Here is a 22456-nt window from a genome sequence, read left to right as displayed (position 1 = left end):
GCAGGGCCTTCTCAGCCTGCCCCAAGGGCTCCTCTGCCCTGGGTGGCATCTACTAGGGTGGCAGTGGCCAAGAGGCCGATGCAGAGCCAGCTCAGGCCATCCTGGACCACAGTGGCTCAGGGTAGCAGCGCCCTTGCATGGGCCCGTGGTGCATGGTGCGAGGCGGCTGTGGTTTCATGGGATCGGAGCTGGAGTCCGGGACAGGCCCTCCCTGTGTGACCCCGGCCTGGGCGAGGCCCTCACCAACCTCCGGTGCTGCTGTGCACATGGCGTGAGGCACCGGGACCCTTCTGAGCCGCCCCCGACTCACCTCCCTGCCTAAGCTGTTTCCTTGGGCTTTTCCGCAGGGGGACAAGGGCACTCAGGGAAGAACAGGCCTGTACGGGGAGGTCGGCCAGCCTGGGGACTTCGGTGAGTGTCGGCGGCTCGGACAGGGCCAGCCGGGCGTCCCAGCACAGGCTCCTGGGCCCGGGGCGGTGTTGGACCTGCAGATCCTCTGGAAGCCATTGTTCTCCTTACGGTCAGGGGATGCTGGGCGTGGTGGCGCAGGCCTGTCATCCCAGCCCTCGGGAGGCTGGGGCAGGAGCTTCTCCATGAGTTCGAGGCCAATCTGGGCAGCGTAACAAGACTCTGTCTCAAAATAATGAAACAAAGCAAAGCAAAACATTAGGGACAACAGGAGGAGCAAAACCCATCCCCTCCTTCCCGGAGGCCTCTTCTTACCCAACTTTCCTCCCGTGACAGGGGACATTGGGGACACCATCAACCTACCCGGAAGCCCAGGCCTGAAGGGAGAGCGAGGCGTCACCGGGACCCCGGGTACGCAGCACCTTCCCCTTCCACCACGCCCAGCCCCCGTGACCCCGACAGCCCCGGCGTGTGGCCTTCTGTGTGAGCCTGTGGGCGCCGGCCGAGTCTTCCCACCCGGCCTGGTGCCCAGCAGAGAGGTGCGCTCCAAGCTGCCCGCTGTGTTCCAGGTCTGAAGGGATTCTTCGGAGAAAGAGGCACCCAGGGTGAGGTCGGCTTCCCTGGCATCACGGGCCTGGCTGGACCCCAGGGTCCGCCTGGAATCAAAGGACAGACAGGTGAGGCGGCACCCGCGTCCTCTGCACCCCGCTCCGCCAGGCCCTCCTCCTGCCGCACCCACTTGCCTAATCCAGGTTCAGTCAGGAGGGGAGCTGGGCGGTGGCCGGCAGCAGTCTGGACCGAGCCACACCCCGTCGCAGTGTGGGGGGCTCTCGTGGGCTGGTCCACCCACTGGCCTCCGAGGGTGCCAGGTCAGTGGAGGAAGCCACCTGTGGACAGTCCCAGCTGCGCTGCGGCCACCACTGTCCCTCTGTGCACCCTGCACCCTGGCTCGGAGGTGACTCTCATGCACCACCATGATAGGGCAAGAATAGAAAAACACACAGAACTCTGGAGGCTGAGGCAGGAGGGTCTCAAGTTCACGTGCAGCCAGGGCAACTCAGCAGCTCAGTGAGGTCCTATCTCAAAAAAATAAATAAACAAATAAATAAAAAGGGCTGAGGGTGCAGCTCAGGGCAAAGTCTTGGGGTTCAGTCCCCAGTGTCACAACACACAGGCACGCGCACACACACGCGCGCGCGCACACACACACTGCTTTCTCTTAGCAAGGCTGAGCTGACCCCGCTGAACCTGAGGGCGGTCCCTGGGTCACAGCTCTGCGGATGGGACAAGGGCAGTTTCCAGTTTCTCTTGTAGCTGCAGCCCCTGTGTCAGGATGAGCTCCCCGGGCCTCCAGGGTCTCCTGTGGGCTCTGAACTAATACCGTCTCCTTGCAGGTTTCCCGGGACTAACGGGGCTTCAGGGGCCGCAGGGGGACCCAGGACAGATCGGATTCCCCGGGCAGAAAGGAGACGATGGCTGGCCCGGCATGCCAGGCTTGCCAGGTGAGGTGACCCCTGGGGACCTGCGTGGGGCTGCTCGGGACAGTGTGCCTGGGAGGGTCACAAGGCCTGGCCCCTGCTTGCTCGGAATTAAGGATGCCCCCATCAGCCCAAGAAGTGCCATGGGCCAAGCCACACACTGCCACCTCATGCTGTGTCACAGGGTGCGGTGGCACAAGCCTATCATCCCAGCTCTTGGGAGGCTGAGGCAGGAGGACTGCAAATTCATGACCAACCTAGAAAACACAGTGAGACCCTGTCTCAAAAAATAAATGAGAATAAAAAGTAGAAATGTTTCTCCTCAGACATTCAGAGAGACTGGGAATAATGAATGCTAGGCTATGTGCCAAGCAGACTTTTAGAATCACATACGGCACACCTGCAGTCCCAGCACTGAGGAGGCTGAGGCAGGAGGTTCACTGTGAGTTCCGGACTACAGAGGGAGACCGTATCTCAAAGAAAAGAAAAAGAAAGAAAGAAACTACACAGTTCCGGGCCAAGGGAGGCCGCAGGGAGGGACGCAGCACCCAGGTCCTGGCTGCTGGCTGAAGGGAGTCTGACCGTACCTGTGCAAACAGCACTTGGCATGGGCCCCGGGGCATGGCAGAGGGCGGTGCCACGTGAACAGTCCCAAGGGTGCCCCACCAGCAGCGCCCTCCCGCCTCCCTTGGTGACTGCCCTGAGGCCCCACAGGTTTCCCAGGACTGCGCGGCATCAGCGGACTGCATGGCCTGCCGGGCCCCAAGGGCTCCCCCGGGTCCCCAGGTAAGCGGGCGGCGCAGCGTCGCGGCTGGCGGGCTGGGGCTGGGCGGGGCTCCTGCGTACCCTTTCCCCTTCAGTGCAGGGGAGCCAGCCAGGTCCAGTGCAGAAAAATGACGTTCAGATACCTCGTCAATTTCTGTTGGGGTGCATGCGTCTCCCCACTGCCTACTATCTCTGTTATTTTGCTCTTCACTCATACAAGGGAAACCCAGGGTACCGAGGCGCGTGTGTCTGAGCTATTTCCCTTAGCATCTCGGTCTCAAGGGGCATCCGTTCCCTACAGAGGGCGCTACGGCTCCTACCTCATGGCAGAGCAGTCAGAACACACTTAGACGGGAGGAGAACATCGCCCAAACCCTGTGCCTGTCGCTCACACGTACCCCCGGGGCGCGTCTGTAACCGAGCCCCCGCCTGCACGCACGAGCAGTGTGGTAAATTCGCACACTCGCTCCGGGAACGGGCATCTCCAGTTCTGGTGGGGGCATGCGGGAGATCCTCGCGTTGTGACAGTGGCCGGGGAGTGCAGGCGCGCCGAGTTCTCACAACCCACCGAAGCGCAGCATTAGCCGGCACGCGACCCCGGGGGACCTGCTTCTCCTCTGGAGCGCGGGTCCCCTGCCCTCTACAGGACCCTCGGGTCACGGACGCTGACGCAGAGCTCAGCGCAGGGACGGGTCCCAGGGCTGCCCGGCCCCGGACTCCTGAGTCCGCCGACCGTCACCCTGGCATGGCCGCGCACATCACCACTGCTGTGTTTGTGCCCCGCAGGTGCTGACATGCCCGGAGACCCAGGCTTTCCCGGCCCCATCGGGGACAGAGGTGACCCCGGAGAGCCCAACTCCTCCCCAGGGCCCACGGGCGTCCCTGGACAGAAGGGCGAGCAGGGAGCTCCAGGTAAGACGCCACCCAGGGCTGCATGTGACCTTGCAGGTGCCTGGCGTTGGTCACTGTCCCCCCTGGTGTGTGGCTGGGGCCCCTCTGAAGCCCCCTCCGTGCCCCAGGGTCTGAGGGGGACAGCGAGAGAGGGTGGCAGCAGCAGGGCGAGCCCCAGAGGCCAGCGGAGTCAGAGGGCAGAGTCTGGTGTGGTCACCAGGGCCCGGGGCAGGGGCAGCCCCCGTGGGCACCTGGGGCCTGGCACGCTGGTGTCCCCGAGCAGAAGGCGCTGCCCAGTGGGCCCCACGCTCCTCCCTCCGGGGCCTGCGCCCAGGTCACCGTCTGGCGCGCCCTGCGTGGCACGGGGCCTTGGGGCCGGCAGCCTGGGAGCGGAGAGGAACGCTGGTGCTGGCACTGAGCACAGCCCTTCTGTCTTCAGGGGAGCGAGGCCCAGCAGGGAGACCCGGGATACAAGGCTTCCCCGGCATTAGCCCTGCGTCCAACATCTCCGGGCTGCCCGGGGACACCGGGTCGCCAGGGATCTTCGGCCTGAAAGGTGAGCAGGACGGGGTGGGCGGGGCCTCGGCAGTGGCTCCGCTGACCCGGTGGCCCACCCTTCTGTCTCCCACGGTGTCCCACGCGTCCCCTGTCCTCTCCATCCCCTCCACGACGCAGCCCCCGGGGACCCGAGCGCAGGGCGCGCCCATGATACTAGGGCTGGTACTCGGATGGGCAGTGGTGGCCCTCCTCGCTCAGCTGCTGGGTTTGGTGCACATTTCCCAGCCGCACAGCCGCTGAGGGCTCAGAAGAGCTGGCGTAGAGACAAGGGACCCATCAACAGCTGTGCATCAGTAACCACGGCAGCACTGGTCAGGACGGCCAGGGAGGAGAGTAGCCCCAGGGTCCATCCACAGATGAAGGAGTAAACTAAGATGTGTCATGCACAGTGGAGTATTACACAGCCTTCAAAAGGGAAGACACACCAACACGCTCATACAACATGGATGAGCCCAGAGGCCCAGATACTCAGATAAGGCAGTCACACAAGCACAAGCACCATATGGTTCCACTCATGTGAGGCCCCCAGGATGGTCAAGTCAATGCAGCAGGCAGTAGAATGGCCCAGGGTGAGGGGCCGTGGCTGTTGCAGAATTAGTACTTAATGTGAACAGAGCGTGGATCTCGGTCTTGGACTCCAGAACAATAAGAAGCTCTGGAGATCTAGCCGGGTGTAATGATGCACACATGCTATCCCAGCGCTCAGGAGGCTGAGGCAGGAAGGTTGCCATGAGTTCAAGGCCAGCCTGGGCTACATAGCGAGACTCTGTCTCAAAAAAATGAGATAAAAGCCTGGAGAGAGACAGTGCGATGTCTGCCAACAGTGGAGCGTGCGAGATGCCACTGAGCTACGTACCTAACGATGGTTAACGTGGGCAATTCTAGGTCTCCGCAACTTTTTACAAAAACATAGTCGCCGAGAGACCCAGCACTGCACACTGGTGGAGCCAGCCCCAAGCGCCTGGCCTCCAGCTGGCTGCAGCGGCAGCGGCCGGGTCTGTCTAAACTGCCTTCCCGACTGTCGCCCACAGGTTACCCAGGCCCCCAGGGCCCCCCCGGCCCCGCCGCCCTGCCTGGAAGCAAAGGGGACACTGGGAGTGCCGGTGCTCCAGGCGTCCCAGGGACCAAGGGATGGGTCGGAGACCCAGGGCCCCAGGGCCGGCCAGGCGTGTTCGGTGTCCCGGGAGAGAAAGGTGACTGGCGCGGGCGCTGGGGTGGAGGCGAGGGCACCCCGTGAGAGACGTGCCCTGACCCTGTGCCCTCTATTCCACAGGGCCCCGGGGCGAACCCGGCCTAATGGGCAATACCGGGCCCACCGGGGCTGTGGGCGACAGAGGCCCCAAGGGACCCAAAGGAGACCAGGGATTTCCCGGTGAGTGGCTAGCAGGCCAGGTGCCCGGGCCCGGCCCTTCCTGCGGGCAGGGAAGGGCAGCGCCTTGCTCTCCGCACTCACCACCTCTCTTTGCCCTGCAGGAGCCCCCGGTTCTGTGGGGTCCCCCGGGATTGCTGGAATCCCCCAGAGGATCTCGGCTCCAGCTGGCACGATGGGGCCCGAGGGCAGGAGGGGTTCTCCCGGGGCACAGGGGGAGATGGGGCCACAGGGGCCCCCCGGAGAACCAGGTAGGAGGCCAGGGGGATGCCAGGGAGGGCTCGAGGTCCTCCACGTCCTTTCAGGGTCTCACCCGGCCCCCACACTCACCGGTGTCTTGCAGGTTTCCGTGGAGTGCCAGGGAAGCCTGGGCCCCAGGGGCGCGGTGGCGTGTCTGCTTTGCCCGGGTTCCGGGGAGACCCAGGGCCCGTGGGGCAACAGGGCCCGATCGGCCAAGAAGGTGGGTGACTGCGGGGTGCTGGTGGGGAGAGGTCATGCGGAGGGCAGAGGGACAGACTCCCCCCTGACCCCTGGGTGCCCAGCGCGCTGCAGGGCCAGGCTCACCAGACCTGAGGGCCAACAAGGAGCGGGAGGGCACCCGCTAAGCTAGCGGGAGACCACGCGGCCACGTGTTTCCGTGTGCAGAGGAGCAGGCCAGGGGCGGCAAGCACTCCTGCCAAGTAACCCTGAGCTCTTTCTGATCAGCCCTGGCCAGGCGGTCAGCGGCAGAGGCAAAGCAGATGGGCACAGGTTACTTTATCAGCACAAAGACCACAGGGCCAGCGAGCAGGGCGGGGCCGCGGCCGCAGCCGTGGGCAGCGTGGGGACCACACGGGAGCACGCCAGACGCGGTCAGGACCCGAGGCGGGTGGGTGCCCCAGCAGGCGGACTCCGCGTGGCAGGCTGCGGGAGAGGCGCGCTGGGCACGCTTCGGAGTCCGGGGCAGTCACCGGCGCACTCTCCCTGGAGCGGAGTGGCCGAGCCTGCTGTACGGAGAAGGAAGAGCCAGCATTCCTCGGATCACGGCCGGGCGGCTGAGCCGTGCTTTCTCTGGCCCTAGGGGAGCCGGGCCGCCCAGGGAGCCCGGGGCTGCCGGGCATGCCGGGCCGCAGCGTCAGCATTGGCTACCTGCTGGTGAAGCACAGCCAGACCGACCAGGAGCCCATGTGCCCGGTGGGCATGAACCGGCTGTGGAGCGGCTACAGCCTGCTGTACTTCGAGGGCCAGGAGAAGGCCCACAACCAGGACCTGGGTAGGTATCCACGGCGACATTCGGGAGCTGAGCAGCCGCAGGGGCACAAGGGCTGCCACCCCGAAACCTGTGGGCGCTGAGCAGGGACCCGCCTGCCCACCTGGTACTGGTCCCGTGGCTCCCACTCACCAGCAGAGGCCACAAGCTCCTTCCCCTCCTTCTTTTGCGGCGTTTCAGAGAGTCTCACTGTGTAGTCCAGGCTGGTCTTGAACTCGCGGCAGTCATCCTGCCTCAGCCTCCCAAGTGCTGGAATGAGAGCTGTGTGCCTTCTCGCCCAGCTTGGGGCCGTGAGCTATTAAGCTACATGTGTGAAAGGGAAGCCTGCTTTACTCATGGTACCCTCTTGCCCTCACAGCCTGTCTCTGCGTGGAGACACAGAGTCCTGGCTGGGCTGGGTTCCAGGGGCCCCATGAGTGAGCAAGGCCCTCTTTGGGGCTAATGCTGCTAAGAACCCCCAAGAGAAGCCAGGCGTGGTGTTGCATGCCTGTCATCCCAGCCCTCGGGAGGCTGAGGCAGGAGGATCACTGCTAGTTCAAGGCCAACCTGGGCTACATAGCAAGAGCCTGTCTCAAAACTTCAAACCAGAACCCCTAGGATAGCTGCGCCCCTCCAGCCTCATTCCCGAAGCGCAGCTCCCTGGGCCCAGCCTGGCCCGAGGCCTCAGGTGCCGCTCTGGGGAAGCCTGGCTCCTGCAAAGCCAGCGTGGCCAGCGCAACAAAAAGGAAGTGAGGCTCCGGCAGCTCGGCCAGAGCCGTTCCCAGGCGCGCCAGGCTGCGGGTTCCACCCCGGCACCAGGAAACAGGAGGGGCCGGGGCCTCGGCCTGCGGCCTGCGGGAGCTGCACGGCCGGGCTGTCCTCGAGGCCTCACCACGTGCCTCCCGCAGGGCTGGCTGGCTCCTGCCTGGCTCGCTTCAGCACCATGCCCTTCCTCTACTGCAACCCCGGCGACGTCTGCTACTACGCCAGCCGCAACGACAAGTCCTACTGGCTGTCCACCACCGCCCCGCTGCCCATGATGCCCGTGGCCGAGGACGACATCAAGCCCTACATCAGCCGGTGCTCCGTGTGCGAGGCCCCGGCCGTGGCCATCGCAGTGCACAGCCAGGACGTGTCCATACCCCACTGCCCGGCCGGCTGGCGCAGCCTGTGGATCGGGTACTCCTTCCTCATGGTATGTGCCCTCCCTCTCCCCCCTCCTCCCTCCCTGCTCTGTCTGCACGGAACCAGGTGCAAACCTACCTCCTCTGGCTGGTTGGGGACACGGGGAGAACACACAGGACAGTCGTTCAGGTGACGCACTGCACAAGGGCACCTGACCCACAGAAGGAGCAGGGGCTGGAAGACAGCTTGCACGTTGCTCACGGAGCTATGGGTGCAGGGATGGCACTGTCACCCACGACACCATTAATTTGCCATCAAAGCTTTGCACAGAGTGAGATTCGGATGAATTTGTCCTCTGACTCAGCACCCGAGCGAGCGAGTGAAGGGCTTCCCGGGAGGGCAAGGGTGGGGAGGCCACAGCTCTAGGCTCCTCGGGTCATGGGTGAGTCTTCCTGGGACCTCACGCACTGAGCACCCTCAAAGCAGCCTGCAGGGCTGGCCGGCTACAGTGCACACGCAGGGCAGGAGACCCCAGGCTGCAGTTTCACGCCACCCCAGTAACGTATGTGTGTGCACGTGTGTGTGTACACGTGTGTGTGTGTGTGTGCATGTGGCAAGCTCAGAGCCCCTCCCCCCACGACAGCCCTAGCCTCCGGGGATCCTCACCTGAGTCCCTGGCCCTGTCCTGAGGCCTTGGTGCCCCCCTGGGCACCATCCTCTGGCCACCAAGCGGAGCGCTCCTCAAGGCGTCTTGGTGCTGCTGTTTACATCAGAGACACGTCACCCTGGCCCTGCCCAGGTGACACACACAGCGGCCTCTGTCAAGGCCTAGCCGGGCTGCCCTTCACACAAACCCCAAGGTCAAGGTCGCGCCCCCCTACACCCCAAGAGAAGCCAACCACCAGAAGTAGAACTTTCAAGTGACCCCAAAATTGGTTTCTTTGCGAATCCAGAAGCCTCAGAGCCTAGTAATTAACCTCAGGTGGGAAAGCACTTTAATTACCCAAGGGTACCTGTGTGCTAGAGAAAAATCATCGCGTGCTGGTTTTTCTTTTAAGGAAAAGCCGTTGGGGCCGCTCCCCTCCCGGCCCAGCGCTTCCGGGGGAGGGGCCGGGCGCGGGCACTCGAAGCCTCCTTTCGGTTTGTCAGCCGCAGACGGGTGCGTGTTCAGGGTTTGGTTTTACCGAAATGTGCTCATCGGATCCACACAAGGCCTGCGTCCATGCGCATGAGGGGTTCGCTGCGGGACGCCCGGGCTGTGTTTGCGCCCCGGCTGCTCCGCAGCGCCCCCCAGCGTCCGGGCTGCGCTCTGCACACCGTGTCCTCAGCACCCGACAACTGAGCGCGGTGTGCCGCTGTGGCTCGGGCTGGCGCCGCCGACCGAGATGTTTGCAGAGGAGCAGCCGCCGCCCGGGGCCCTAACCCGCCCTGCCCGCCCCCACAGCACACCGCAGCCGGGGATGAAGGCGGCGGCCAGTCGCTGGTGTCCCCGGGCAGCTGTCTGGAGGACTTCCGCGCCACGCCGTTCATCGAGTGCAACGGGGGCCGAGGGACCTGCCACTACTTCGCCAACAAGTACAGCTTCTGGCTGACCACCATCCCCGAGGCCAGCTTCCAGGGCTCGCCGTCGGCCGACACGCTCAAGGCCGGCCTCATCCGCACGCACATCAGCCGCTGCCAGGTGTGCATGAAGAACCTGTGAGGGCCGAGGCGGCCGGCGTGGTGCTCACCCCTCTTACCTCGGACGCCGGCCCGGGCCCAGCCCCGTCCCCGAACCCGCCCGCCCGCCCACGCACAGGGACACCGGCCGGGTAGAGACCGCAGGACCAGGTGCAGCCCCGCCCGCCCATCCCATCTCGCCTCCCTGCACCGCGGCAGCTGTGACTCCCTCACCTCCGGGCTGGCTGGGCTGCGGGCTCCCTGTCCCCAGCCCCCGGCCCCCGGCCCCGGCCCTGCAGTGGTGGGCAGAGCTGTGTCCTGGGCCCTCCAGGACACACTTCTCCAGGACACATGCGACGTGCACACTTCTCATGCCCACACCTGACACCTGACAGCTGCCGAGGAAACATGGCCAAGGGAGGTGGGGTCCCGGTCCACGTGCACCTGGCCCCCTCCCCGTTCCCTGCAGCCCGCTGCCCCCCTCTGCCTGTCCCGTGTAACAGCCTTAAAATAAAAGTTGGTTTTAAACATTTCTAACCCCTGGCTGCTGGCTGCTGTGACTTTCTCACGCGCTCATTTAAATCTTGTAAATCCGCTGCCGTGGACGCGGAGTCCTCCGTGCTGACCCTGGGAGGTGCTTCAGGCTTGCTGGCTGGGCAATGGGTTCCGGACCTGACCCCAGGCAGCCGCGCTGCGGCTCGTTTCCCCGGGGACTAGACTCTGTCATTCACTCCGAGGGCAGGAAGCCACTGACGGTGCGTCACATTCACAGGGCCAAGGCTGCCCTGGCCCCATGCGACTTTCCAGGCCTTCGGGCCCGCTCGGAGGATTCATTCAACCCTGTGAAGGTCAGCCTTCCTCAGGGGCCCCCCTTCTCCTGCTTCTCAGGGTGGGTGAGCACGGGGTGGGCCTGGGTCCCCAGAGCCACGGGACAGGACTCCGCGGACGCGGCATGCAGGGAATCCCCAGGCAGAGGGTTGGCTGGATGCAAAGCAGGTGTCGCTGAAGCGGCTGAGGTTGAGACAGAGGACAACGGCTCAGTCCCGGGGCCACGGGCTCCTCACTGCCCAGCCCCTCTCAGGGCTCTTCCTCCCCAGCTCCGGCCCTGCCGGTCCCCACTGCACCCACCCAGTAGCCGAGGGGGAGGTAGGGAGCAGGGGAGGCTAAGCTCATACCCAGGCCACACCTGGACATTCAGTTGCTGGGCAATCTCACAATTTAGTGACACCCTGTCTCAAAAATAAATAATAAAATTTTTAAAGGCATTAGAGAACCGGGCATGGCAGCACACACCTGAAATCCCAGCACTTGGGAGGCTGAGGCAGGAGGATTGCCACAAATTCAAGGTCAGCCTGGGCTACATAGTGAGTTCAAAGCCAGCCTGAACTACATAGCAAGACCCTGTCACAAAAGGGGGTGGGGTGGGGATTTAGTTCAGTGCAAATGCCCAAAATCTCATTTTTAACCTAACATGGGTGCAGATGGCTCCATGCAGACAGACAGGGATTAGTGGGTCCACAGGCGCACACACACGCAGACACAATTCTTTCCTCTGTCCGCTGTGAGCGTCCAGCAGCAAAGCGCACCCCTCTCCCCAGGTGAGCACGCAGACCTAGAACTCAAGACCCACGCTGACTCCTAGGCTCCTATTCACTGAGCGCCAACTGCACGCCAGGCACGGCTGGGGCTCTGCACCTGAGAGCGCGCCTGCTGGCCGCCGGTCACCACGCACCAGGGACTCGGGGAAGCTGGCTCTGGTTCAGCTAAGCAGAGGACACAGGTGTGGGGCACAGAGAGCCCGAGGGAGGTCGGCGGCCCCAGCCCTGCCTAGATCAGGGTGCCCAGCAGTCCCCCACCTGCCCTGCTGCAGGTGGGCCCGATGCAGGGGTGACTCAACACTCTTCCCACCAGAGCCAGGCCAGGACCCTGGCAGATGGGCACAGGCAGGTGAGAAGGCCGGGCTGTGAGGCAGTGACCGTCCCCAAGCCACAGCCCTCAGTGCCCACGCACCCCCAGCTGCTGGCCCGTGTGGGGTCCTCTCCTGCCCGCGCTGCCTTCCCTCCCCCAACGCTCAGGACAGCACAGGGAGGCACGGCGGGCTCCGGGGTTGCACACCTCGACTACCTGGGGGCTCAGGTCTGCGTGACTGCCACGGGATCCGGGAACCCGGTGGTGGGCGTGTGCTGCCTGAGCAGCCCCCAGCCCCACGGAGCCACTGCAGAGTGCCCAGACCATGCCCAGGGGCACATCCTGGGCCCAGCTGGGCACAGGGCCGGGAGGTGGGGCTGAGGGGAGGGGCCGGTGGGCGGGGCTTGTGTGGAGGGACAGCCCCTGAGGGGACTCCCAGGAGAATTGGGGGTCCCACTCTGGCCTCCACAAACCCTGTCCTCCAAGGCACTGTGTGCCCTGTGGGCCTCGGGTCCTCGTCCTCGACAAGGGATAAGCAAGGGCCTTGGTGAATCCAAAGGGAAGGGAGGGGACAGATCTGCCACCAGCCATCTGCAGGGCCACCAGCCTGCCAAGGTCCAGGGGAGCCCAGGCAAGCCTCAGGGCCGTCTCCCCTGGACACCATGCAGCGCAAGCAACCACAGCGATGCCCACCTGTGACCCAGGCACTCCGGAGGCTGAAGCAGGAGGGCAGCAGGTTCCAGGCCAGCCTGAGCAGCCTAGTGAGACCGTCTCACACCTGAAAATGGCTGGGGCCCGGCTCTGCGGTGGAGGCTTGCCTAGCATGTGGGGGGTCCTGGGTTCCCCCCAGCACCATGGAAACCAAACACTGGCGACAGGGCCCCCTGCTGGCCAGGGTCCCCAGACCCCTTGGGCTTGAGTGGTCTGCTGTTGCCCCGGATGGGGGGTCTAACAACCAGGGTCCCCAGGAGCTCAGAAGGAAGGGACAAGCTCACTGCCCTTCCCACAGAAACACTGTCTCCCCCGCTGCCCCTGGCTCTGAGCGCCAGGATGCACACCTGCGGCGGGAGCTCGGCTGTGACAAGAAGACCAGTCACACGACAGCATCGCCCCATAGGAAGCCAGGCCTGCAGCACCCCAACCTGTGCCCGTGCCACCCCAAGCATCGTGCTGCCAGGGTGTAGGAGAGCACGCGAGCGCTTCCCATCTGTCTCTGGACACTGTGGAGCCCGGGGCCCGTGTGTTCCCGTGCACAGCACAGGCTCCAAGATCGCACACACGCAACCAGGCAGAGTCGGCACCACCTCAGGGGCTCATGGCTGCAGAAGTCGCGCTGACCAAGGACCTCCTGCTCCCCGGGAGGCCAGGGGGGAGCCAGGCTGGTCCATCTGGGCTCCACAAGAGCAGGAGGCCGGGGCCCCAGCCCTGGCTCCCTGGGGGCCACACAGGCGGACTCTGGCATCTGCCAGTGACCAGTGCCTCGCCCCAGGGCACTGAGGACCAGCCCGAAGGTACAGGGACGAGCTGCTGTGCTGGCTGCGGGGGGGACGGTTTAGAGGAGCCCGCGGTGACCATGTTTCCAGAGCCCAGGGAGAACACTCAAGAGGGCCGATGTCATCCATGCACTCCAGGCCCCAGACGTGTGTCCAAGCAGGAGCACAGCCATGAGTGCTCGGGGCAGACGGTAAATCCATCCGAGGGGACAGATCGGCCGCGAGCCATCTGCAGAAGATTTCTTCCACTCGAGAAGAAATACGGGAATTCACACGCCTGTGATCCCAGCACTCTGGGAGGCTGAGGCAGGAGGATTTCAAATTCATGCCCAGCCTGGGCCTTTTAGCAACTTACTGAGACACTGTCTCAAAATACAAAATGTAAAAGGGCTGGGGATACAGCTCAGTGCGAAGGCCTTGGGTTCAATTCCCAGGAGCAGAGGGCAAGGAAGGAAGGAGGGGGAGGAAGGAAGGAGGAAGGAGGAAAAAGGAAGGAGGAGGGAGGAGGGAGAGGGAGTCACCCAGCCCCTGCCTGCAAGCCTGAGCTGCAACGGGGCTCCTGGCGCTTCAAAGGCAGACACATGGTGCACACCTGTAATCCCAGCACTCAGGAGGCTGAGGCAGGAGGATCGTTGCAAGTTTGAGACCAGCAAACTTGTGAGCTACAAGTGAGCTCAAGGCCAGCCTGAACTGCATAGCGAGACCCTGCCTCAAGAAGACAAAATAAAAAATAAAAAAAAGACAGACACATTGTCTGGGTGCAAATCAGCAGTCTCCACACCAGGCTTTCCCCAAATCAATTTTAATAATATGCAGGCCCACGCTGCCTCCACCGACGCAAGTCACTCCGGGCTGTGTGTAAGTCACACGTGGAGGGTGACGGTGCTAAGGTACCAAGTACCAGCGCCCGGGCAGACCCAGGAGGAGTCAGCGTGGAGGGACCTTGAACACAGCCGCGAGGGACACAGCTGCCAGGCACAGGGGACACGTGGGCATGGGGCAGGTGCCACACGGCCACCCCGACCACGGCTCCACAGCGAAGGTCAGGACTCACGCGGGGGCTGTGGGGATGCACAGGGCTGGGTGGGCAGCGTGGGTGCCCAGCTCCGCAGCCGGCATCCATGTGCAGCCACACGGGGACCAGCGGTCACCTCCACTCTGCCATCCTAGGTGCGGCCCCGATGCCCGCGCTCTCTCGGGGAGCCCAAGGGGCTCAGGCGCAGCACCCGGATCTGGTCCGCTTGGGGGGCTTCTGGCTCGTGATGTCCACAGTCTCCACGGGCTCCTCGGCCTTCTGCCGCAAGACCATGGGCACCACCATGTCAAACACGGTCTCGAACAGCAGGTCCACGTTGTGGCCCGTCTTGGCGCTGGTCTCAAAGCACATCTGCTCGGCGGCCGGCGCATCCCTCTCGTCCAGCATTCTGTACCTGAGGATCTTCTTGTACAGCGCCACCGCGTCCTCCCGAGACACCTGCTTGGGCACCCTGGGGCAGGCGCAGGGCTCCCCCACCTGCCCAGGGCCGAGCCCATCCCCCTCTCGGGCCTGCTCCACGAGGTCCACCTTGTTGCCCACGATGACGAACAGGCAGTCCTTGCTGGCCGAGTCCGTCAGGCCCAGGAACCTGTCCTCCAGCTCCGCCAGGCTCTGCGGGTGCGTCACGTCGTAGGTGAGGATGACAGCAGCCGCGCCGCGGCAGTACATGGAGCCCAGGCCGTGGAACTGCTCCCGCCCTGCGGAGAGAGGCAGAGAGAAGTCACCGCTCAGCTCCGGGTCCCCACCCCACCGCGAAGGGACAGCGCCTGGTGCGGCTGGAGACAGAAGGATGAGGACACCAATGGCCAGCGCAGGGGCTGACCGGCCAGGGAAGTAACCCAAGAGCTCAGGCTGTGCTGCAGAACAAAGCACAGCAGGGCCAGCTCCAGGCCAGGGGCCCTGGGCTGACGGCCACAGGAAGTAGATCGCGCACCACCAATCCCACACCAGCCTTAACATTCAGGCTGGGACCCCCGGCGCCCAGCCCGCCTCCTAGCAGAAGGTGCCGCTTCTTTTCACTTTGGCTTCTTGGGGGTTGTTTGTTTGCCGTTCACACTGACCTTGAATTCACACTGTAGCCCAAGCTGACCTCAAACTCAGCAACCCTCCTGCCTCAGCCTCTCGAGTGCTGGGATGACAGCTGTGTGCCACTGCACCTGCCCCACACTGGCCTTTCCAAAGATGCGCAAGCCTATGATGCCAGCCTGGCTCTCAGCCCCTGTGCCATGTTCTGCAGCAGCGTGAGGGGCTCTGCCTCCGAGGAAACCCTGTGGCCACTTTCCGCAGCGCAGCCTTCTGGACCTGGGGTGCGAGGGACTCTGGTCAGTGAGGGGCGCAGTCACCGGGGGAGCCCAGGACAGCGGGCACTCACAGGCAGAGGCACCCTGCCACCCACAGCTCCGGCTGCCCCAGTCCAGGGTGCAGCGGCTGCGACCCAGGTGTGCTCTCAGGAGCAGCTGCATGAGAGCAGAGGACACCCTGTAAATGGGACACGGCATTCCCTCCAACTGTGAGTATCAGCCACAATCCACGGTCTGATCACGGGCTCAGGGCCGTGCGTCACCCACAGGAAGGAGATGCCGGGATCTCTTGACGGTGGCCACACACACCTCTTCGAATTGGTGATCGAGACCCCACAGTCAGGACAGCCCCTGCCTGCAAGGGATCTCAGAGCTCAACAGATGAACAGGCGTGACTTCAAAAACAAAGCCTCCTGGGGCTGGGGACTTAGCTCAGCCGTACAGTGCCTGACTAGCAAGCACAAGGTCGTGAGTTCAATTCCCAGTACCAGGAAAAGAAAAAGCCTTCTGCTGGTGTGGAGGCACATCCCAGCACCTGGGAGGCTGAGGAAGGAGGACTGCCTCGAGTTCAAGGCCAGCCTGGGCTCTCCAGCAAGAGCCTGTCTCAAAAAACTTTAGTTAATTAAATTAAAAATGGAAAAGAAAGAAGGAAGTGCTTCTGCACTCTTCAGTTGGGTGGCAACCCAGGATCGTGAGATTCCAGGCAGTGAAAACGACACACACTCGATTCCAGGGGCAGGGCGGGGACGGGACTTCCGCTGGCTCTGGGAGCGTTTCTTTTTTTTGAAGTGTCTGCTACAATGGTTCATTGGGACAAAGGGAGAACTGCTAATGCCTCAGCCTAAATAATTTTACGCCTTACTTTTAAAAACTGAAAAATAATCAGTGTACAAAACAAAAGGTCACTGCAACTAAAGTCAGAAGGGACAGTTCTGAAAGCCAGGCAGAGCCAAGTAAACCGGGCACTGTTCAGCTCACAGGTCTGCTACCTACTCACCAACAGCACCGACAGATGGTCACCCCAGCTAGAGAACAGAAGGGCCTGCGGTTTCCACGCCTGGAACCCTCACACGCTGCTCCAGACGCGGTCTCTAGCACCTGAGAGCAGCCCGCTCCCGGCTGGAACACAGGCTGTGTCCCTAACAGCAGGGGCAACCCTGGCCAGCCGGGGACTTACATCCCACTTCTGCTCCAAACTGTATTATGGCTGTGTCTGGATGTCCTTCCAAAGCTCTCAGCTCATAGCTGGGGCTCTTTGGAGCTGGCTGGATCTAGCATGTGTGGCACAGGGATGAAGGGTGTGTGGGATTAAATTAGTCCACGGATTGGTTTGGCACAGTTCTGTGGTGGAGACCACTGCGAAGCAGCTCTGAGCAGGATTTACTATTAACCAACTGGCTTTCCATGTTTACTTGTGAGTTGTCGGAAGCTTAGGCCCCTTGTCTGGAGATGGGCAGTGGACTCATAGTAAGTGAACCTCTGTGAGTCACTCACTGGTCACCGCTGAGCCTGTATTGGCCTGTGAAGCTGTGATGCCTCAAAGGACAAGATACGGCCACAGCTGAGGATGCCTGGCTCCAACCCCAGTTAACTAAAAGGAGACTGCAGCTGCAGGCTCCATACTCCTACAGTGAAGGTCAACCTAAAGATAAGGTAGTTGTCCTGACTGACATAATTTACTACTTGGGAAAATATCTCCCAGAGTCCTGCTAGATACCTCTCAGATTCCCACATTTTCTTCAGTATTCCCCCTTGTTTGAAAACTAAATGAATACAGGCCGCCCAAAGAAGTTCTGTGTCTTAGCCCCAGAGAATCTTGAACTCTGGTAGAGGGTTTGGAACCTCCTGGAGCCCTACAATCATGTCACTTGTCTCATTCATGTAAGCCTTCGAAGTCCACTCTTTTGGGAGATTGCAGGACTGATCAGCTCGCGATGGCTAAAGTATATTATTAACCCGTTAGTTCTGGGTGTGGGGAAGGGGAAGGCCTACACTGGATGCGGATGGCACCACCCAAAAAGCTTGTAGGCTGGAAGGGATAAAAGGGAAAAGGAGGCTCCCTGCTGCTGTTGCTTCTGCTTCCTGCCTGCCCTGCCATGGAGTGTTTCTCCTCTGCGATGCCCTCTGCCATGTACCCTGCCCTGCAGTCAGTCAGCCATGGATGACACCTCTACACACTGTGAGCTGAAATAAACCTCTTCTTCAGCTTGCGAGTGTCAGATATTTTGTCTCAGCAGTGAAAACAACAACCAACATACCTATCTTACCTCTGGCTTTCCAGCTGAACTTTTATTTCTGTAAATGTATGTTTTAGCTTTCATTTCTAGGTTCTGGTTTTTTTATTATTTTTTTTTTTTTCCAGTACCAGGAATTGAACTCACGACCTCGCACTTGCCAGGCGGGCACTGTGCCGCTGAGCTAAATCCCCAGGCCCCTAGCTTTCATTTCTATTATTACTGAAAGCAAAAATCAAGAATCCACGCCCACACATCCAGTCGTTTCCTGTGCTCTGGCCGGAAGCCACCCCTTCCACGTTCACTCCGAGTCCTCAAAGCTGAGCTCGGCCTGAGTGACTCTCCTCCCTCCCCAAGGCAACGGGCAGGGCACCCGAAGACCCCTTGCCCTCTCTCCTAGACCCGGGTCCCTAATTATCACCCCTGAGCTTCCTTCCCACGGGCATCCCTGGAGCAGTAAGGAGCCTCAGGGTGGTCCCAGCTCAGCCAAGGCGGCAGGGCCAGCATCGAGGAAGCCTGGTCAGAGCAGTAAGGCCACAGTTCATGTGTGCCCCGCGGGGGGCCGGGGCCCGGACTGCCCAGGGGGACTTGCAGTGTCCCAAGACCCCGGGGCCAGGAGTTGCCTTGAGCAGGGAGCAAACCCAGCAGGGTCCGTGAGCTTTCAGTCACCAACCACTGAGGCGCAGACACTGGTTGTGCCCGGTGCTCAAGGAAAAACGACCCCAAACCGAGGCTGCACACCTGACCGAGCATATCCAGCCCAGTCACGAGTACGCAGCACAGCGATGGTGCGAGTGGGGGTCCGAGCCCTGCAGCCGGCACGGGGCGGGGCCACTGGGCTTCCAGCCTGAGCTCTGCGCTCGGATCCGCAGGCCTCGCTCCACAATCTGTGCATGCGCGCGCGCACACACACACAGGGGGCCCAGCCCCAGCCCCCAGCGTGGCCCCTTCTGGTAGGAAAGAAGCCGTCTCTAGCTCACATGTCCCAGGGCCACAGGTGACAGTGGCCAGTGTCCCTCTTCCCCTGATCTCCACAGTGATCCCCCCCCCCCCCGCCAGGTGCCACCTACTGCTCTGGGCAGGGATGGCAGGGCAACCCCCAAAGGAGCCCCTCAGGTCACCGAGTGGGCTTCCTGTGGCTGACACGGGGCCCCCGCCCCGAGGTGGCCAGAGAAGTGAGTTCATTCGCCCGAGGAGCTACAGGTGTTGCCCAAGGCGAGCGCTTGCTAAAAGGATCTCAAGGCCCCCTGCCAAGGTCCCCCCTGCAGGTGTCTGCCGACTTCCTGCGGCCTGGCGGGCACCTCAGCCACCAACGATGCTGGGCTTTCCTGGCTGTAGAGGGCGACCGACTCCCCTTCCCGGGTTGCTTCATCACAGGCTTGGTCATCCTCGAGGTGGGGAAATGGCCCAGAGGCAGACAGGAAAGAGGAAACAGAAGCCTGGAGCCGTGGGCGCCCCACCCCTGCCGCAGAACCGAGCCCCCCCCCAGCCTGCCTGAGCCCCGGCCGCCACCGAGGGGCCCCTGGTGCCATGGTCAGAAGTCAGCAGCCCAGTGGCCCAGCCGCAGAAGCCACACAGACGCTGCCGCCTGTTGCAAGCACGGGGTGGGGGCTTTAAAACTGACGCTCCCCGGCGGAACACACTGCACGGGCCCCAACGGCCCCAGCAGCCAGGTAAAGCAGAAGGCAAGCAGGGACAGCGCGGGGCCGGGCGACCCTGGCGCAGGCGAGGCCTGGCTCCGGCCCCAGCACTGATGAAGTAAGAAAGAAACCTTCACGGGGCAGCTCCTGAAACTCAAGGGTCAGAATGCGCGTGGCTGCAGCTCTGCAGAAAAGTAGGACCCGCTGGGAAGGAGGATTTTAGCAGTCGTAGGGAGAAGGGCTTCAGAATGAGCTCTCCAAAGTAAAAGATGGCCGTGGCGGTGCACACCTGTAATTCCAGCCCTGGGGAGGCTGAGGCAGGGGGATCACCATGAGTTTGAGACCAGCCTGGGGTACACAGTGAGTTCAAGGCCAGCGTGAACTTCATAGTGAGACCGTCTCAAAACAAACAGAAGATAATAGGAAACAGAGATAGATCTCCCCTTGAGAAGAGGACCAAGAGCTGGGGAAGAAGGGCGGGGACGCAGAAAGAATAAAGACGTGCTGCGTATGGGACAACTCCACGGTGAACGGCGTTGTCATGTACTACAAACACATGCTGATAAAAATGGATTTCTGTCAGGTGTGGAGGCGCACACCTGTAATCCCAGCACTGCGGAGGCTGAGGCAAGAGGATGGCCGAGAGTTCGTGGGTAGCCTGGACTACGCAGTAAGGCACTGTCTCAAAAAAAAAAAAAAAAGGTTTAAAATAAAAAAACAGAATGAGCTCTGTTGGCGGGTGGAGTTCCCAGCCAAGGACGCCTCACGGGAAGGCCAGGAATATCCGGTCTGCATCTGCGTCTGCCAGGGTGCGAGGGCCGGGGAAGCAGCCCGGGAGCACGCGCAGGGCGCAGAGCAGCTCTTCCCGGCCACAGGAAGCACGGCCACGCGCCCTCCACGGTCAGGAAAGCGTGGGCTGGGGGCTTCGCCAGGCCCCGACACACACGCCCGGAACCGGAACTGCAACCACCAGCCAACTGACGGCACCCACGCGAGACGCCCCGGCCTCAGGGCGGGGTCGGGCGTCAGCACCTGGAGCGGCCGCCCTCTGTGCAGGGCCAACCGGAAGGAAGCAGCGACCTCTGTGACCTGGTGGCCTCGCCCACCCCCGCAGGCCTGTGCCTCGCCACGCAGGAGCAGGGGTCCCCGAGGCCTCGCGGCCCGCGCCCATCTCTCGGGGGAGCCCCCGCCTGGCACGCTTGTGGACTCGGCCCTTTCTTAGGATGTCCACTCAGCACAAGGCTGCCTGCTGCGTTCATGTGTTTACCTGTGTGCTTTAATTTTTTTGAGACAGGGTCTTGTTGTGTAGCCCAGGCTGGCCTCAAACTCACCGCACTCCTCCTGCCTCAGCCTCAGGAGCTCTATGGTTACACGCTGGCACCACTGAGGGTCCGAGGGCTGAGGAGGTTCCCCCAGCTGCACCATCGGCAGCCTGCTCAACCCCGTTCCCTCCAGACATGCGTGGCCTCGCGGACCCACAAGGTGTGGGCCTCCGTCCCCAGGCCCGGGACGCACACAGCTGGGCACCCTGTGGGTCACATACCAAGGGAGAAGTGGCCAGGAAGGGGCTTTGCAGAACACTGCAAGTTTCGTTTTCACCTGCCTGGCGACTTCTCCCTTTCCAGCAGGTTCTTCCCAAAGGGGTGTGGAAATCCCCGGCGGCAGTGCCTCGGAGTCCCTGCCTGGCGGGGGCTGAGCAGGGTCACACAGGATGGGTGCAGAACGCCAAGGAATTTAAACTCCAAGCATTTCCTGTTTCATGCAGCCTCCTCCTCCGGAAGCTTTTATCCTCACTGTTAGTCTCATGAAAGCTGGAATTCCCACGGCCTCCTACCTTCTGCACGGGCTGCAGTGACCCCGAGAGGTCCATGCCCTGTCCCCACACCGGACCTTTCCTGGAGGCGGGGTCTCGGCAACGCTGTCGGGGGCCTGGAAACAGCAGGTATTCTGAGCCACCACACGGACCGAAATCCAGTAACCGCACCTCAGAAGAGACCACGCGGCCCGCAGGTGGAGTGCGAGACGGCGCCCCGCGAGAGGGCGCCCCAGGGAGCCAGCCCCCGTGCCACCCCCAGCCCAGAGCCTCCTTCCACCAGCGGCCTCTGGGCTCTAGAAGCCTGCGGTTCCCGGCCCCACCAGGTGGGGGCGCCGCATCCCTGGGGTGAGGGCTGCACATCGGCCCAGGAACAGGGCCTCAGCCCACCGCACTGTTGTCAGAAGGTTTTGCTATTATAGGTAAACACAAAGCAATTAAAACTGACAATGGACCTGCTTATGCGCTCCATTCCTTCCAACAACTCTGTGCCTTGTGGGATGTTAATCATTACACCGGCATTCCATACAGTCCTCAGGGACAAGGTACGGTTGAAAGGGCACACGCTACTCTTAAATTTATGTTAGCTAAACAAAAAGGGGGAGATGGGGACAGAAGTTTACCACATCAATTATTACATAAAGCTCTGTTCGCTTAAAATGTTTTTGGATATTAGGAAAGATTCATCTACTACAGCAGCAGAAAAATTTGGGGCCACCATTATTAAAGGGTCACCAGAACCAATAGGGCAACCTGTCTTTTGGAAAATATTCACAGTGGAAAATGGGTAAAAGGTATTGTTCAAATTTGGGGGAGAGGATTTGCTTGTGTCATTACAGACTCAGGAGAAAAAGTGTGGTGACCTGCTAGAAGAATTAAACCTCAACATGAGCCACAAAAGAGTCAGATTCGATCTGAATCCTCAGGTGGAAGAAATGAGAGTGATGTCACTACAGCACCATCCCCAGACACCAACCAAGAACACTCAGAAAGCACAACCCCCAACCTGGGGACAGCTCAAGAAATTAACCCATGGTGCCAAAGCTGCTGGACTTCACTAGACAAGACCTGATGGCTGGTAATATGTTTCTGCCATGTTGGCTGGAATAGCTACTACAGCAGACACTAATGCTAAAGAATTGGGCATAGATGCCTGCACCAATTTATGTTAATGAATCTAGACGGCTTCCCGGTCCATATGACACATGGGGAACATTAATTACAACAGCAAGGGGGCTGGGGATTTAGCTCAGTGGCAAAAGCGCCTGCCTGGCAAGCGCAAGGTCGTGAGTTCGGTTCCCGGTGCCGGAGAAAAACCAAAAAAAAAAAAAAAAAATTACAACAGCAAGTCACCAGTATTCTCAAGGGGATAATATACAAAATGTAGTCTTTGTAGATAAAAGATTCTATTCCTTCCAAAAATTTTCTAAGAGATCTCTGCTAATTGACAACAAAATCTGACTAGTCTATTTAAATTATAAATTTCTAAAATTGTAATAGAATTACTATAATTCAGTTTGGTCAAAAATACATTTGAGTGCACTCTGATT

The 22456-nt window shown here is 61.4% G+C and overlaps 2 protein-coding genes across 2 annotated transcripts in view; one reads left to right on the top strand and one right to left on the bottom strand.

The window, feature by feature from the left end:
- The window catches only part of Col4a2 (collagen, type IV, alpha 2), a gene marked incomplete at its 5' end in the record, with an annotated part of 85896 nt that extends 75878 nt beyond the window's left edge, over positions 1 to 10018 (top strand). The window contains 14 exons of the mRNA XM_013516801.1: positions 348 to 411; positions 745 to 819; positions 978 to 1085; positions 1803 to 1910; positions 2601 to 2672; positions 3438 to 3563; positions 3982 to 4098; positions 5132 to 5293; positions 5374 to 5472; positions 5574 to 5720; positions 5813 to 5929; positions 6530 to 6721; positions 7606 to 7892; positions 9267 to 10018. Coding sequence (XP_013372255.1) covers positions 348 to 411; positions 745 to 819; positions 978 to 1085; positions 1803 to 1910; positions 2601 to 2672; positions 3438 to 3563; positions 3982 to 4098; positions 5132 to 5293; positions 5374 to 5472; positions 5574 to 5720; positions 5813 to 5929; positions 6530 to 6721; positions 7606 to 7892; positions 9267 to 9524 — 1932 coding nt within the window. The remainder of the gene's footprint in view (positions 1 to 347; positions 412 to 744; positions 820 to 977; positions 1086 to 1802; positions 1911 to 2600; positions 2673 to 3437; positions 3564 to 3981; positions 4099 to 5131; positions 5294 to 5373; positions 5473 to 5573; positions 5721 to 5812; positions 5930 to 6529; positions 6722 to 7605; positions 7893 to 9266) is intronic.
- A 3638-nt stretch (positions 10019 to 13656) lies between these two features.
- On the bottom strand, positions 13657 to 14622 carry Rab20 (RAB20, member RAS oncogene family; the record flags this gene model as incomplete). The annotated part of the gene is given in 1 exon segment (XM_013515757.1): positions 13657 to 14622. A coding segment is annotated over 1 exon segment (527 nt), but the record flags the coding sequence as incomplete, so codon positions are not given.
- Positions 14623 to 22456: the final 7834 nt, after the last annotated feature.

The sequence above is a fragment of the Chinchilla lanigera genome, unplaced genomic scaffold (assembly GCF_000276665.1).
Source record: "Chinchilla lanigera isolate Chin_1 unplaced genomic scaffold, ChiLan1.0 scaffold00003, whole genome shotgun sequence".
Classification (NCBI taxonomy): Eukaryota; Metazoa; Chordata; class Mammalia; order Rodentia; family Chinchillidae; genus Chinchilla; species Chinchilla lanigera.
This window is presented reverse-complemented; position numbering and strand designations above follow the sequence as displayed.